Source organism: Corticium candelabrum, chromosome 3, assembly GCF_963422355.1.
Source record: "Corticium candelabrum chromosome 3, ooCorCand1.1, whole genome shotgun sequence".
Classification (NCBI taxonomy): Eukaryota; Metazoa; Porifera; class Homoscleromorpha; order Homosclerophorida; family Plakinidae; genus Corticium; species Corticium candelabrum.
This window is the reverse complement of record NC_085087.1, coordinates 9,764,722-9,780,492: the sequence shown is the minus strand read 5'-3', so window position 1 is coordinate 9,780,492 and position 15,771 is coordinate 9,764,722. Positions and strand designations below refer to the sequence as shown.

General features: G+C 41.7%; 2 protein-coding genes and 1 long non-coding RNA gene across 3 annotated transcripts; all 3 read left to right on the top strand.

The window, feature by feature from the left end:
- Window positions 1–12: 12 nt before the first annotated feature.
- Window positions 13–7,969, top strand: LOC134176800 (ankyrin homolog). Its single transcript, XM_062643462.1, has 12 exons — window positions 13–501; window positions 562–638; window positions 732–855; window positions 916–1,014; window positions 1,117–1,212; window positions 4,600–4,701; window positions 4,771–4,866; window positions 4,919–5,014; window positions 5,070–5,105; window positions 5,168–5,258; window positions 5,316–5,414; window positions 7,868–7,969. Exons 3-11 carry the CDS (start codon window positions 733–735, stop codon window positions 5,345–5,347), a joined length of 771 nt encoding a protein of 256 aa, XP_062499446.1. The 5' UTR covers window positions 13–501; window positions 562–638; window position 732; the 3' UTR covers window positions 5,348–5,414; window positions 7,868–7,969.
- Window positions 7,970–9,199: 1,230 nt separating this feature from the next.
- LOC134176798 (uncharacterized) lies at window positions 9,200–11,207 on the top strand. The gene is made up of 3 exons (XM_062643459.1): window positions 9,200–9,611; window positions 9,672–9,860; window positions 9,934–11,207. Exon 3 carries the CDS (start codon window positions 10,202–10,204, stop codon window positions 11,072–11,074), a length of 873 nt encoding a protein of 290 aa, XP_062499443.1. The 5' UTR covers window positions 9,200–9,611; window positions 9,672–9,860; window positions 9,934–10,201; the 3' UTR covers window positions 11,075–11,207.
- A 4,025-nt stretch (window positions 11,208–15,232) lies between these two features.
- LOC134176687 (uncharacterized) lies at window positions 15,233–15,718 on the top strand. The gene is made up of 3 exons (XR_009969332.1): window positions 15,233–15,278; window positions 15,380–15,505; window positions 15,598–15,718. It is a non-coding gene; the product is annotated as an uncharacterized LOC134176687 (long non-coding RNA).
- The last annotated feature ends 53 nt before the right edge of the window (window positions 15,719–15,771 follow it).

The window sequence follows — 15,771 nt, the reverse complement described above, 5'->3', positions numbered from 1 at the left end:
AGTCTATTACATAATAATTACTACATAATACATTAGCCCCATATGAGGGGATAAAACATAAAAGAAGCTACTTAACTACAAGTTGTGCAAAGTCAGTGTTTCTACTAAGGGTCTTAGGTCCAGAACCAATCATCATGAGTTTTCTTGTCTGTCTGTCTGTCTGTCTGTCTGTCTGTCTGTCTGTATGTATGTATGTATGTATGTTTGTCTATTTGTCCACATCTGTCAGCGTATTTATTTGTCCTTCTGTATGTCTGTCTGTCCACTTGTCAGTTCCCTGTTTGTTCGTCTGTCCATCTGTCATTTTATCTTTTGTTTAGTTTGTTGTCTGTTTGTCTGTTCCTCTACGTATACCTTTTTAGAATTTCTGTCTATCTACGACAACACAATTCTCCATCACAACCATTTGTTTGCAACGTACGTCTACACGAACAGGAGTACTATAGATGGATGTTTCGTTACGTCTACGTTGACAGACTTCGAACTGTCCCTGCGTAGCAGGTAACAAGCAGTGGCACGTGCGCTAGAGTAAGTCATGTGATGTGAGCCTATGTGGTGTAGACACATTATCGGAAGTTCGGCTAAACGTGTCATCGTTGTGAAAGTAACGGCAAGAAGTACGATCTAGAGCATCCAAGGTAAAAAATTGTGTTGACGAGATGTGAGTGAAATGTCGTTTGTGAATGAAATTGGAAGGATTTATTGTTATTGATGTGTTACTGTTATGTTAGAATGAGTGAGAGAGACATCACAACATTGAATAGCAAACTACTGATCACTGTGAGGAGCAATTCACGTGATGAGGTTGAAAGTCTTTTGGATCTTGGAGCTGAAGTGGATGCGCATGATGATGTTGTATGTTATTGATTGAGTGACTCGTTTTATTGTTGTTCATAACAATTCACTCTAATGTAGGGAAGGACTGTACTGATGATAGCTTGTAGGAATGGCTCCAAGTCATTAGTTGAGCTTTTGGTGGGTAGAGGGGCAGATGTGAATAGAACTAGTGATAGGGTAAGTGTTGAGAGAATGAAATTTAAATGATGTGATGAGATTTGTGATAGGACGCATATTACAGTAGAGACAAACAATAAAACACAATTATTGTCATTACAGGGTGGAACTGCTCTGATGTGGGCAGTAGCGCACGGTTATGATGAAATCATTGATATTTTATTAACAGCAAAAGCAAATGTTAAACAGAAGAATGAGGTGAGTGTTTACATGTGTTGTAAATTTAGTTGGACTGTGTACGTGTATGTGTAGATCATGTGATGTATGAGAAACTATGTACTGATAGTAAATTTATTGATATTAATTTTTATATATTTGGAATGTGTATACGCAGCAAGGTAAGTTTCCAGACTGATTTGTGAGTGTGTACATGTGTGTGCACTGTGCACTGTGCTTCCATGTACGTCGTGTGTGTGTGTGTGTGTGTGTGTGTGTGTGTGTGTGTGTGTGTGTGTGAGAGAGAGAGAGAGAGAGAGAGATCTGGCCAGGCTCCAGGAGATTGCTTAGCGTGGCCCATAGCTTCTGCATAGTGCTCAGAAACCCAGGCATTTGCAATGTGTGTGTGTGTGTGTGTGTGTGTGTGTGTGGGAGGGGGGAGGGGTAAAGAAAAGATTCAATGACAGTCTGAAACCAAAAGACAGAGAACTGCCATTGCAGTACACAATCACATAATATACCTGTGACATTTGTGGTCATGTATGACATAATGTGGATCACGTATTTGGCTATTTTGGTGCAGACAAGGTCTAATTATGATTTGTCGAAATTGACAACTCAGTCCATCATCATCATCATGGCAGGGGCGTACCCAGGCATGTTTCCAGGTTGCCAAGAAACTCCACCAAGAGGTGAGCGTCACCCTTACTGTTAACGCGAGTGTCAAGTTTGCTACACATTTATTTCTGTGATTGTTCAGACTCAGAATGAAGCGTCAGTTGACTTTGACTGATTTTGTATCACCATCTAGTACTGTAACAACTCATACCATATTCGCCCATAATAACACCCTGGGCGTATAGAAAAGAAACACTTTTTTCTGGGCATATACTAGGGCATGGGCGTTATTTTGGTCCTAGGCGTATACATGGTCACTAGATGCTGTCGTCTGGCCAGTCATCATCTAAATACTTGAAGACAGAAATACCACAAATGCTTGCAATTATCCATTTGCAAGATCTAAGGTACTGGTATCCATTCAGCGTCAACATACACGCAGAAACTAAACACTATACACACGTGGTCGGCCTAAAGCTCGTCAAGTGCATCAGGGTCGTAATTGCAACGAAGACATGAGTCTAGTGGCAAGCACTCTCACTCAACATTGACACCAGCTCATCAAACGCACACAGGCGGAGACGAATGTTCTGCGGACCCATTTTGTTTTGTCTGCGCATGCGTATCCTGGGCTTATACTTGGGCATGGGCATATAGTTGGGCATGGGCGTTTTTCGGGCTGAAAGTTCTGACCTGTCGCACATGGGCGTATATACGGGCATGGGCGTTATTTTGGTATGGGCGTTATTACGGGCGAATACGGTATCCAAATATCCATTGCCTTTTACGAATATTTTGTTCTCTATCGGCAATCAGAGCAGAGTGTGAAAGATCTGTCTGGGGTTTAGTCGACTTAAATCCTACATGAGATCATCAATGGGACAAGAAAGACTAAGTAGTCTTGTCTTACTTCACATTAACTACTCAATAAGAATTGACCTTGATGCCACAATTGATATATTTGCAAGGAATCATCCGAGACGAATGTGGTACTGTACTGTAGATTATAAGACAACTAAGCTGCTGTGTGTTATTGATATTAATATTAATATTAATTTATGTTAATAGTAACTTTGGAAACCTTACCAGGATTACCTTGTGTTCCAGACGCTTCCTCCGTATGTACTACTGCACGTGACAGGTATATATGGGGTCAAAAGTAGGAGGAGCGAATGGGAAAGCATCTCGGCACACTTCTAATACAAATGAGTTCGGGGTGGGAAAGTTATTAGATCCAAACTATGTCATTAGTCTAATTGCATTATGTTGCACAATGCAGTCGTAATACAATGTAGGTAACTCATTAGTCAGTTCCATTCGAATAGCATTGAAACAGTCAGGAAAAACAGGCTAACCACTGAACGACGCAGTGAACTTCGTCTGCAACATCAGCAACGACGTGATTGCAGAATCGACTGTGTTGGAGGGCGTTTTTCGAATGAGAGCATTTCTGGACTGCCAAACACAACGCTGACATCATCACATTGAATCTGTTCGTCTTCAAACAAGCTAGCGCCTATCATTACAGCTGTTACACCGTGTTCTGTCAAGCTTGCTACCTGGTCTCTCATGAGAGAAAGCAATGGTTTGGATGGAAACAGCAGTCTGCATTATCGATGACCCGCAGAGTGTTGCACACACTTGGCATCATGTGGAATATCGTAGACTTGCCATAGTCAGTTGGAAAACATGCGAGAACGTTGTCTCCTCGGGCCAGATGACATATCATGTATGCAGAGGTGCTGAAACGGCTTCAGACCTTTGATCACGAATTGAGGACAGCAAACAGTATGTAGTAAAGGGGTAGCTACGATTTTGAATTTGCTCTGAAAGACCTCCATTGCCAGAAACGTTGCAGCTGTTGTAATACGAGCCTAACTCTATGTCTAACAATGTTAATTAGCATGTCTAGAATTGTAACCTTAAACTAACTGGTATTGTTCTTGTTGTAGACCAATGAAAACCACTGCTCGTTGCGAGCGGGAAGTTTCTATTGGTGCTGAGCGTTTTATATCTAATAGCTTTCCCGCCCTGAACTTGTCTGTAGTAGAAGTGTGCCCAGATGCTTTCCCACTTGCCCTCCTACTTTTGACCCAATACCCATACATACCTGTCACGTGAAGTAGTACGGGGGGGGGGGGGGGGGCTTCTGGAACCAAGGCTATACCAGGATATGCCCCACTTGTGCGTGTGTGTGTGTGTGTGTGTGTGTGTGTGCATGCGTGTGTGTCCATGTGCTTATTATGTCAAAGTGAAACAATGTTAGTTTTGCTACTTTGTCACTTAATCGGTCGAATCCCATCTCTAGCAGAAACTTTGTGTATCATGCAAGTGCCCACATACTTGACATCTCCATGTGTGCATGTTTTAGTAATTAATTAAGATTGACTTTTATTGAACCAAATCAATGATAGATGACATTGTAAAATATAATTAACCACAAAGACTTTCCTATTTGATTGACGGTTACTAGGCAACATTGACCAATTTCAAACATTACAAACACATAGAAACAAAATTGTTGATTAGCATAACTTGATTTGTTTTGGAATGGTATTCGAGTAGATCTCGTTTATTGTAAGAAAAATGATGTGAAGTTGAAAGTGTGTCAAGTGTAGGAGAGAGAGTTGGAGATGATTTGATATTCGATTAGAAAGTGTTGATTGTGTGTATGCTGCAGCATGAGATGTAGATGAGTGTTTTATTAGCAGCCATGGTGTTGTATTATGAGTAGTGATGGATAGTCTGCTGGCAGTTGTATTGTATTGATTGCTTGTTGGACAACACATTGTATGCATTGTATATGGTTAGTTTGGTTTGACTGCTTTTGATTTGGCTATGGGACGTGGTCACATGTCAACAGCTGGTCAGTTGGTGTTGGCAAGTGAAAGAGTTGAAGATCTTACAGTTAAGGTGTGTGGTGTGACAGTCAGTTGTGTTGAGATAATGAAATGAATGTGTGTGAGTGTGTGGTGTGTGTAGACTCGTCCTCTCGTGTTCCATTGGGCATGTAAGAACAAGAGAGTTGATGTTGCAAGAAATATTGTGGAACATCATGGAACAGAATGGAAGGACGACGTAGGGATTTGTCAACTTGTTGTGATTGTGTCATTGAGTAGTGTGTGAACAGGATGGTCGTGATGCATTGGATATTGTGGCTGTTTATGACAACGTGGACATTGCAGACATCATCCTGAAGAGAAGACTGTCACACAGCATTGATACTGTTTGTCTCCCTGAGCATACTTTGCATGTTGTGTTGTTGATTTTCTGTGTTTCAGACTGTTTCTATGTCAATGAAAGATGTTGCAGTCGAGGTTTGTGTGTGTCAGTTGTGTGTTGATAGAAATAAGGAAGTGTGACTGTATGGATTGTGTAGACTCGATGTGTCGTGTTACACTGGGCACACAAGAACAGTAGAGTGGATGTGATAAGAAAGATTGTGGAGCAGGGAACAGAAGAAGGACAGAGTGAGAAATAGAATTTGTCAATCATTTGTATGACTTGTTATTGTATTGTTGATGCAGTTGGGACGAACTTTACTTCACTATGCTGCTGATCATGGCAACTGTGATGTGGTTGATGTTCTCTTGAGCAAGAAGGCAGATGCTGATGCTTCAGACAAGGTAAGTGTAGCAACATTCAAATATTCTATAGAAATATTCTACACCAAATGACATCAGTACTGTTGTTGCTCGCACAACAGAAGGGGTGTGGTCCTATATGGCTCTCTGTCAGTGTGTGTGTGTGTGTGTGTGTGTGTGTGTGTGTGTGTGTGTGTGTGTGTGTGTGTGTGTGTGTGTGTGTGTGTGTGTCACTGTGTCACTGTGTGTTTGTGGTGTCCTGCAGTGCATGTTTGCTGATAACAACCTGTCTTTGAAAACAAAGCAGATGTTGTACAATGCCTGTGTTGTGACTGTTCTACGTTATGGCGGGGAGTGCTGGCCCATACTGAAGAAAGATGAGATACACTTAGATGCATTTCATCACCATTATTTGAGGTCTATTCTATTTGTCTCTTACTGGGATCAACAGCTGTCGCACATCACAAACTTAGATCCTTGTTGGCGATGGGGTGACATCGGCCTTCTCTCGGATGTTCTTTGCAAGCGTTGTCTTCAGTGGCTATGACAAATTGCACGCATGCCCTCGGACCGTCTTTCTCAAAAGTTCTGTTTGGCTGTCTGCCTCAAACTAGACCTGCACACGGTCCTTACTTGTGGTGGAAAGATCGTGTGAATGACGATCTGCGAAGGTTGCGGGTAGGCAACTGGTTTGGGCTAGCACAAGATCAGAAAGCATGGCGGGAAGTGTGCACTACACTTCCAGACTCAGTGGTTTTACATCCATCAAGCATCACTTGCGGTCAATGCCAACAGTCTTCTAAGAGCTGCTCCTGTCTGGCTTTCCACAAATGCTTTGCTATTCGCCAACTTCCTGTTCATGAACAGCTTTGTGCACGAGGTTAGGAGTATGACGTAGTATATACGGACTATTCAGTCAGAATAGGTAGCGTGTAGTCCACTTAGTCTGGGTTCTGTACATTGCATTCTAAGGTTGTGTTTATGATTTCATTGACTTGATACATGGTGTCAGGAGTCCAGAAACCCACTAATGGTGTCTAGTGATGAATATATTTGTAAGCCGGCATCTGGGAAGGCAGCAGACACTGCCGTCGCTTCAGCAATAGATGCGAGTCAACCGGCGATGAGAAGCGTTTTATGCAAAGCGTTGTACTTTAGCCCCGACCGTTAGTTATCAAAGAAGGAGTCATGAAGGAAAGCTGGCGGCGATGGCGACAAATTTGGGATTCATACAAAACTATATCGAGATTAAAAGAGCAGCCTCACGACCTTAGATTAGCAACATTTATAACGTGTATTGGAGAAGACGCTCTAGAGAGTTTCAATAGCTTATTTGGTGATGATGAAGCAACTCATGGCGACATGGATTTTGTTCTTTGAACATTGAAGACTCATTTTATGGTGTTAGTTAATGTTACTTTTGTATTTAATCAGTGTAACCAGCAAGACAGCGAGACCTTTGAAACGTACCTAACGGTCTTACAACAATTAGTGAGAACATGTAATTACCAAGAAATGACTAATGAGTTATTACAAGACAGATTAGTATGTGGAATTAAGGAAGATTCAATTTGGAAGGTGTTGTTGCAAAAGCGAAATTTGACATTGCTTGAGGCTATCGACATTACCTAGGTATACGACCATTGGGGTACCTTGTATACGGAGCCTTGTACTCGAGTAGTACTATATCTTGGGAGGTCTTACCATGGGGTAAACCTTTTGGCAAATCACTGACCATACCTTTGGGTAGACCCTTAGCCATACCATAGGTCAAAGCATCTTCTCTTGTAGTGTGAATGTGCCTCCTATTTTTACCACATTTGGTGGACAATACAACACAATGTCCATCTGGACTATAGCCTACATTTCCAGCTCTGTCTACCTATGCAGGTGGTTCCACAATCTATTTCGAACAATCGCTCAGCTACAGGTTCGAAGACCGTCCCCCACCAACAGGCAATACCCACCGGTGATCTCTCCTCGCCACCACTCTTATCTCTTAGTAACTGTCGAAAGGAACAATACGAGTTCCAACCCAATAAAGCAGCTATTTTGGACCCTCCAACAGTATGCCGTCGTAATCGATGCCATTCCCCAGTACGTTGTCTGAGAGAACCGTGTCGTTCGACGAATTCATGAATCCTGCTATCCTCCATGATAGCATATATTATACAGTCATATATATATATATATATATATATATATATATATATATATATATATATATGTATATATTGTATATATATATATATATATATATATATATATATATATATATATATATATATGTATATATATATATATATATATATATATATATGTATATATATATTCCAAACTCAAACAATCCCGGGCGACGCGGGTTCGATTTCTCTACTGCTTGTGCTCGGACTTGCCAGGTGGAGGCTAGTTGTTATAGTTGCTACAGAGTTACGAATTAGCACTTGTGAAGTCATGATATTCTTACTAACTCGTTGCCATTCTATGTGTGATAGTATGGGGAGAGACCTTTCGATTTCGCTGTGACAAGAGGTCACATGTCAACAGCTAATCGGTTGTTTTCAATAATGCAGTCAGTTGAAGATATTGCATTAGAGGTGAGTAACAGTTGTCTTACAGCATAATGAGTAGATACAGTTTGGTATTTTTGTTTGTATTTCCTTTTATGGAATTGATTTGTGACATTGATTCTCTTTCTTTGATTGTTGATAATAGAATGTATGGAAGCTGCTGCAGTGGGCATGTAGTAATGAAGTGGATGTTGCAAGAAAGATTGCAGAGAAGTTTTGTCAATCAGTGGAGGAGGTGAGAGTTTTTACAATACTGTTGATTATGTGTGAAAGATGTTTTTGTGTTGTGCATGCAGTCTGGTCGCACTTTACTTCACTTTGCTGCTGAACTTGGTCATCGTGAGGCAGTCGAGTGTCTGTTGGAGAAGAAGGCTGATGCAGATGCTAAAGATACGGTAAACAATATTATGAACTTTATGGTAGGAATATTATATCTTAAAACAGAACAAGCAGTGGAATACAGTGTGCAGTAAAGCTTTTGTTTTCCTTTTAACATGACAGTTGTGTTTTACTAAGCAAGTTAGTTGTGCATATGACAATATCACTTCAGTGTTATCTCTGTAATGAGGTGACCATTGCCGTTGTTCTAACTGCTACACTGTACTGCAAGGTCACATTGTCCATACGTGTATACTTACCAAAACTCACATGAAGCAACGTCCATTGAATACGCAAACATTTTTTGATGAATTTTCTACAGAAATTAATAAAACTATGAGAATGTTATAATTGACGTCTGTTATGTATTATTTAAAGAAGGAAAGATGAGAACAAATACATGTGAGATGGCATATGTTAAATTTAATTTGTATTATATGTGATACAATTTCTTATCTTTGTATTATTCACAAACCTCTGGTCTAGACCATTTTATCTTATTTGTTTGTGTTATGTTGTCAGAATGGTAAGAGACCACACCAACTGACTGATGGTGAACTGAGAAGACGATTGAGGAAAGCAATAGTAAGACGTTTATGTAGTGAGATATGGTGGTATGTGTAGAATGGATGGGTTGTATTGTCAGGGTGAACAGAAGTATGCTGTTCTGTATGCTGAGGGCACAGTGAGACCAGAAATCATGAAATTGTGTTTCATTGGTAAAGAAGGAGCAGGAAAGACGACACTCATGGAGGCTCTTAAACGAGGATTGTTGAAGTGGATTTTTGCAAACGAGAATCAAGCAGATGACCCAGAATGTGAAGAGGAACGCACAATTGGTATCAACGTGATGACAGTCGATATTCCAGGAGTGGGTCGCTAGTCAGTGTGGGACTATGCAGGTCAAGGGCAGTTCCACAAAACACACGGCCTTTTCTTTTCTTCATCCAACTCGTTCTTCATCCTGCTAGTGAGTCTAGTGAAAGGAGAGGAGAGACGACTGTGCAGTGTTGAGGAGTTGCGACAAGAGCTTCAGTATTGGCTCTCATTTCTTAGAGCCAGTTTGGATGCAGAGTTTATACCCACAGTGTTGATAGCTGCCAGTCACATAGATTACTGTCCACAGCGTCAGCATGACTTGCAGCCTGTAGTCGATTACATGCGTGAGCTGTTCAAAGGCAAGATCAACATCAGTGAAGTTTGTTTTGTTCTCGACTGCAGGAGGAGCAGGTCACCTGAAATGAAGCAACTAAAGAAAGTTCTCTGTGATGTGAAGCAGCAGTTTCAGCAGGTGATTATAAGAATAATTAGTTGGAAATATTGCTTGCTGATATAGATATTTATGTTTCAGTCTGCTCCTCTGTATCCTCGTCTTTGTCAGCCAGTCGTGTCCAAGTTGCTTCCTTCTCTTCGTAAGAAACAAGAAGATCCTTTCATGGAGAAGGCAACACTCATGTAGAGGATTGAGCAGAAAGCAAGTCCAGGACAAGAGAAGAAGATTGTAGAGAAGGTAGTTGATTTTTTAGATGATTCAGGAGAGGTGAGACGACTAGCAGATGCTTAGTTGTTGTACTTGTGTATGTTTGTGTAATATTGTTGTGATGTGTGTTTAGATTGCTGTTGCCGGAAATGTGGCAGCTCTCAATCCTGCATCTCTACATCATTATGCCATCGGTCCTCTCATTGCTTCTAAGGATTTCAAGTGGCACGTCAAGTCTGAAAGGAATGATGGCACAGTAACAAGAGAAGAAGCAGAAAAGTCAATCAATCGTTTTCTGAAAAGATTAGAAGATTCAAGTTCAACTCAACACAGATAATGTCCTTGCAATAAGTAAATCTCTTGGTATCTGCTTCAAAGTGGAAGGCAGAGATGACACGTACATGTTTCCAGCTCTCTTGCCTCCTAAGGATCTGTCTGTCATGTGGAAGAGAGACGAGAGTAAGAAAGTGTATGCCGGTCGACGTCAAGTATGCAGCAGTCAAACGACCATCTTCAGTCCATCTGCATTTGGCATGTTTCAATCTAATGTTTGCACTTCATTAGATAAGAAAGCACAGCTGTGGAGGAATGGACTGATCGTATCACAAGGTGATTCTATTCATTGTCATGTTGAATGTTTGGTTGCCATGGTAGATCTTGTTCGTTCTGTCGACTTCGTCTGTCGTGGAGGTAAGGCAACAGAAGCAGAATGTGTTTCCCTGCTCGACACTGTCATGTCTCTTTGGAGAGATATGTTAGACAAATACAGTCCAGGCACTGACTATGAGACTGAATATCTGAGCAGAAAGCATTTAGGGGAACACAAAGAACTGAAACAAGTTGCTGTTTACTCTGAGGAGGAAATCAAGGAAGCAAAAGCAACAGGAAAAGGAGCAAAAGCTGCTGTAAAACAAGTAGTTGGTGATGAGCGAGTCGTAGAAAGTCTTGGTGACTTGCTGGTCATTCTACCCTCCAATAGAATGTCAACCACTGCAGTTGTTGTCCATCCCAGTGCAGTAGTGGCAGCTGTCGTTAAGCACGGTTCATCTCAATGGTATTTATTTGGACATAAATTAGGTTTCAGTCACCACAAAATTAATTCGTTATGTCATGACAAAGTGACTGCAGATTCTAAATTGTTTGCAATTATTCAAGTGAAGACTGAACAAGTTGGTGATGTGAAGAAGATTGATGATCTGCTGTTGGAGATATGTGGACTGTTGCCAAGTAGAATTGATGGTGCAGTCAAAGAGGAGCTTGGAATCCCCACATGACTGTAGGATATGGGGTGGATATTTATCAACACTATAATAGGCATTTATTAATAAAATCACGAAATTGTTTAGTGTCATGTCCATAAAGGCATCGTCATGTGTATGATGTGTAGACTTGAATTTTATTTTTATTATTTATGTGTCGTGCTTAACCAGATCAGTCTGGTTTGTAGCTATAGGGTCTCTTGTAAGCACTGGAGGCAAACCCTGCCTCAGATGTGCTTAGACCATCATGGCTGTCTAGAAAGAAGACATGACTTTACGTAGGATTCGACTGGATCCAAGAAGCACTGCTTTCTGTATGTGCTGCAGGTTGTGACGACCTGGAATAATGTCCAGCCACCTTGCAATACCCTTCGTGCACTGTGCCCAACGCTCCCAACACCACTGGAACAACCAGTGTCCAAGAATGCCACATGCGGCTTACCTCCACCCGCAAGTCACTGTATTTCATCAACTTCTCAGCTTGTTTTCTGGCGATGTTGCCATCAGCAGGACAGCTGATATCAATAAGAAGACAAGTGTTTGTCTTCTTATTTCTGAAACAGATGTCAGGACGATTGGCACCGATCTTCCTAGCAGTAGGGATGGCTGTATCCCACATCATAGTGATGTTGTCCACTTATCAGGATGATGCTAGTACCATCTGCTCTCCACTGGAACCCCAAATGACAACAAATGTCCCAGTGGAGAATAGAGGCCACCTGATTGTGTCGATCAGTGTAGTCCATCTGTGCCGAGGCACTACAGCCTGCCACAATGTGGTCAACTGTTTCCAGGCCGACACTGCACATGCGGCAAGTGGGACTGACATCTCGATGTAGAATGTTGCGCTCATAGTAACGAGTCCAAAGAGCTTGGTCTTGAGCAGTAACAACCAGTCCCTCAGTTGCAGCAGGAAGATTCAATGACTTCAGCCATCTGTAGGTCTCTTTCATGTCCACGGGTGGTTTCTCAGTGAGACGGCGATACTGACAATGCATAGGTTTTTTGCCCCAAGACTGTACAAGAAGAGAACCACTGCACGTACAGAAATGTTTTATTAAATATGACCATGAAAGTTTTCTGCAATGTTTATATATTTTATATTTTTATATTTTATGTGTCATTATGCCCCTCCATAATAGGCAAGTGGGGTCTTTACCCCCATCTGGGCGCCCACCAACCCTGCAGGTAAGCCCAGAAGGGTACATGTTTGTGTGTAGTCCACACGGCAATCAATGACTAGCCAATTCGATATAGATTGCAGGCATTACGGTGTCTGCAAACTCGGGACAGCAGCCCTAGTGGATATAAATGACCACCAGGAAAACGCTGAACATCATCATCAACGGATCATTCGCCAGACCACAGAAACTCCCCAACGACTGAAACAAGTCATAGTCTCATGGACAAAGCTAGAGAAGCATGAGAAAGAAAGACAGACAAGTTTCATAATTTACTGTCGTCACTGGGGTAATCGCTAACTACTAAGCCACGGCTTATGTAGCATGTTGCCATGTTGTCTAGAAACCCATTTGAAAGTGAGTATGCGCTGCTTCTAATTTACTAGGCATGCGCGCACATAAAGTTGTAGGATGAGTTAAATTTTAAAATGATTTTAAATTTTTGTGGGATGGTTTTATTAATTATTTAGTAATTTAGCAAATGTGACTGGCAGGATCTCTTCAAATTTTATGAAGATGATCTCCCACCCCATCATTTCAAATACAATTGAACGTCTACCAAAACAAAATGGTACAATGTTGGCATGGGCTAGACCAGGCTATGACCTCAGCATTTGTAGGCGTGGTCATAAAAACTGTGGACTGTAAATACGTGTAAGGACCATAGCTGTAGACTTTGTTCCAGTCTGGATGCCACTGATTCTACTGTAGCAGTCAATTAGAAGCCAATAAAAGAGGGTGTGTCCATAAAGTGGGCGTGACCCATAGCATCGTAAAGTTTATCCCCCCATTTCACGCTGCGCCCCTGATGTTGGAAAGAATCTGCCAATTACTGTCACAATGTGAATAGTTTCAGTGCACTATGTTGTCTGACAACACATTCACTCAACTAGGGGCATACTAGACTTAGTGGCTTGTCTCTTATGCAGCATGTACATTATGAGATGAACATGTATATTCATACTTACACGTGATACGTTAACATTAAGGGTTAACATATTAATATCAAACCGTTCTAACAGCTGTAGTCCAGTCCAACACCAATCTGTAGTCCAGATTGTAACCTAAATAATAAAGTCAACATATCATGTATGACTTGGTGATTGCAGATTTAGTGTCTTGCCTATCTGATGACATGGCTCGATGTGGAATGCAGTAGTTGATTTCAACCCGTGCTAAACCTAGTTTTAAGGCCACGCCCATTCCGTATGACCAACGAGCATTTGAAAGAAAAGTTGAAAGTGAATTACGCCATTGGCTACCTAGAAATGAAGGAAAGGGGTTGGTATGATGGCACAATGGATTATGTTTTTGTAAACATAAATGCATGCATACAGGACATACACTGTACACACCTACATATATACCGGACATGTATACATACATGATGCATACATACAAGAATACATACATACATACATACATACATACATACATACATACATACTACACACATACATTTTTTCTACAAGAGCCCCTAAGGCCCAGGTTACTGCAGTCACTAAGCACTTGCTACTTTACAATCTAAACACTACCAGTAGTCACTATGTCACTATGTACTTCCACTTCCTGCTTGGACAGAAGTGACACTTTGGAGAGAGAGGCAATTGTATGTTAGTTCCTTGCCCAAGGGAACTTATGTATGTGGACGTCCCGTACTTTAACTCTGACCCAAAGGTCCCAGATGTTGCCAATCTCCAATTGCACACTCTAACCAATTGAGCCACATACATTTTTTTGTTACAAGGGCCCTTAGGGCCCAGGTTACTGCAGAAGGGCCCAAGTTACTGCATAAGGGCCCAGGTTACTGCAGACACTAGGTACTTGCTACTTTACAATCTAAATCTAGCAGTCACTAATGTCACCAAGCCTCTTCATCTTTGCTGCTTGGACAGAACTGACACTCCGAAGAGAGAGGCAATTGTATGTTAGTTCCTTGCCCAAGGGAACTTATTTATGTGGCCCTCCCGCACTTGAACTCTGACCCAAAGGTCCCAGAGCAACAGAATTAAAGCTATTACTACTCTTACACAAATAGGTCTGAGTCCATCCAACAGTCTGAATTTCTTCGACACCAGATTGCGAACGATATGCCAATGGAAATTCTGCACATCTTTCTCAACAAGAAGTTTGATGAAGGCTTGCTGACACCGAGGAACCGCAATATGGTTTCAAACCTACTACAATCTACCAGGCCTTTTGACCCGACTTGTAAGGTGTAAAGTTGAGCACTCCACACACACACGCTGTGACTTACTTGAAGACAGCTGTACAGGAATAGTCCCTGTACAACAACACAACAGCTCCAGAATTTGCTAGGTTCTGGCATCTCATCGAGCATGGCGCACCCGAAGTAGAACCAGTGGCTACAGCCGGGATTGTCGCTGCCTATCCATCCTTCTTTATCTTTCTTTGAGTCTTGGTAGTGCGATTGACCGTAACTGCTACAAAAGGAGTCATTCTCGTCGCTGCTGCGACGCTTAATTGAACCAGCCACTCCCATTAATATTGCAAACGTTGTCTTGGACTTCCCTGATGGGAGGCGAGTTTCTTGACGTTGTAGCTTTCCTTTCTTGCCATTTTCTGTACGTTTTTAACATTCCGTTTTTCTATAAATCAATCTGCAGTGAGGATTTCACCCGCATGAGATGGAAGCAGTCGTCTGTCTCTTGTGTTCTGTCCTTGTGTTGGATCTGAGTTCTGTGCTGCAAAGAGATGTGCAAAAAGTGGCGTATCTTTCTCTGCATGGATGTATATTGAGGTTTAGAGTGCAACTTCCCAGACCCGCTCACTTTTGATTACAAGTTGCCCGATTCTAGCCGTTGCTCATAGAGGTGAATAAAGAAATCTGCATGGTACAGTAGAGTAAGGCATAGGCTGTGCAATCAACGTACAAACGTGACTGCTTGCGTTGAATATGTAACGCTGCACGATTGTTATGATTTCGCATTGGCAGGATAGTTGAGTCTACTGTCTAAACATACGGGAAAAAGTGAGAAAACGTGGCGTCAACTGGAAGAGCGTCCTGTCCCGAGAAGGTACCACGCAGTGCTTGCTACTACAACAAACCGCGTCGCGGTTGATGACAAATTCGTTCCGTGGTAAGAAGTGAAACTTTCAACTGTCCATGCACCTCTAGGCGGTGTCCACGACTTTACCCTATGGTAAAGTCACATGATCGTGAGTTCCAAATTGAACGGCTACGTTTCATCGTTGTGAAAGTACTGTAGTACAATCTAGTGCAGTGTGCACATGAGCTTCCAAGGTAAAAATTGTGTTGACGAGATGTGAGTGAAATGTCGTTTGTGAATGAAATTGGAAGGATTTATTGTTATTGATGTGTTACTGTTATGTTAGAATGAGTAAGAGAGACATCGGAGCATTGAATGCTAAACTACTGATTGCTGTAGAGCGCAAGTCACGTGATGAGGTTGAACGTCTATTGGATCTAGGAGCTGAAGCGGATGCGAGTTATAGAGATGATGTATATGTTATTGATCGAGTGACTCGTTTTATTGTTGTTCATAACAA

Coding starts and splice junctions, on each gene's coding strand:
- LOC134176800 (XM_062643462.1), top strand. CDS start 733: ATGAGTGAGAGAGACATCACAACATTGAATAGCAAACTACTGATCACT. Junction 856..915: donor TGGATGCGCATGATGATGTT/GTATGTTATTGA, acceptor ACTCTAATGTAG/GGAAGGACTGTACTGATGAT. Junction 1,015..1,116: donor TGAATAGAACTAGTGATAGG/GTAAGTGTTGAG, acceptor TTGTCATTACAG/GGTGGAACTGCTCTGATGTG.
- LOC134176798 (XM_062643459.1), top strand. CDS start 10,202: ATGTTTCCAGCTCTCTTGCCTCCTAAGGATCTGTCTGTCATGTGGAAG.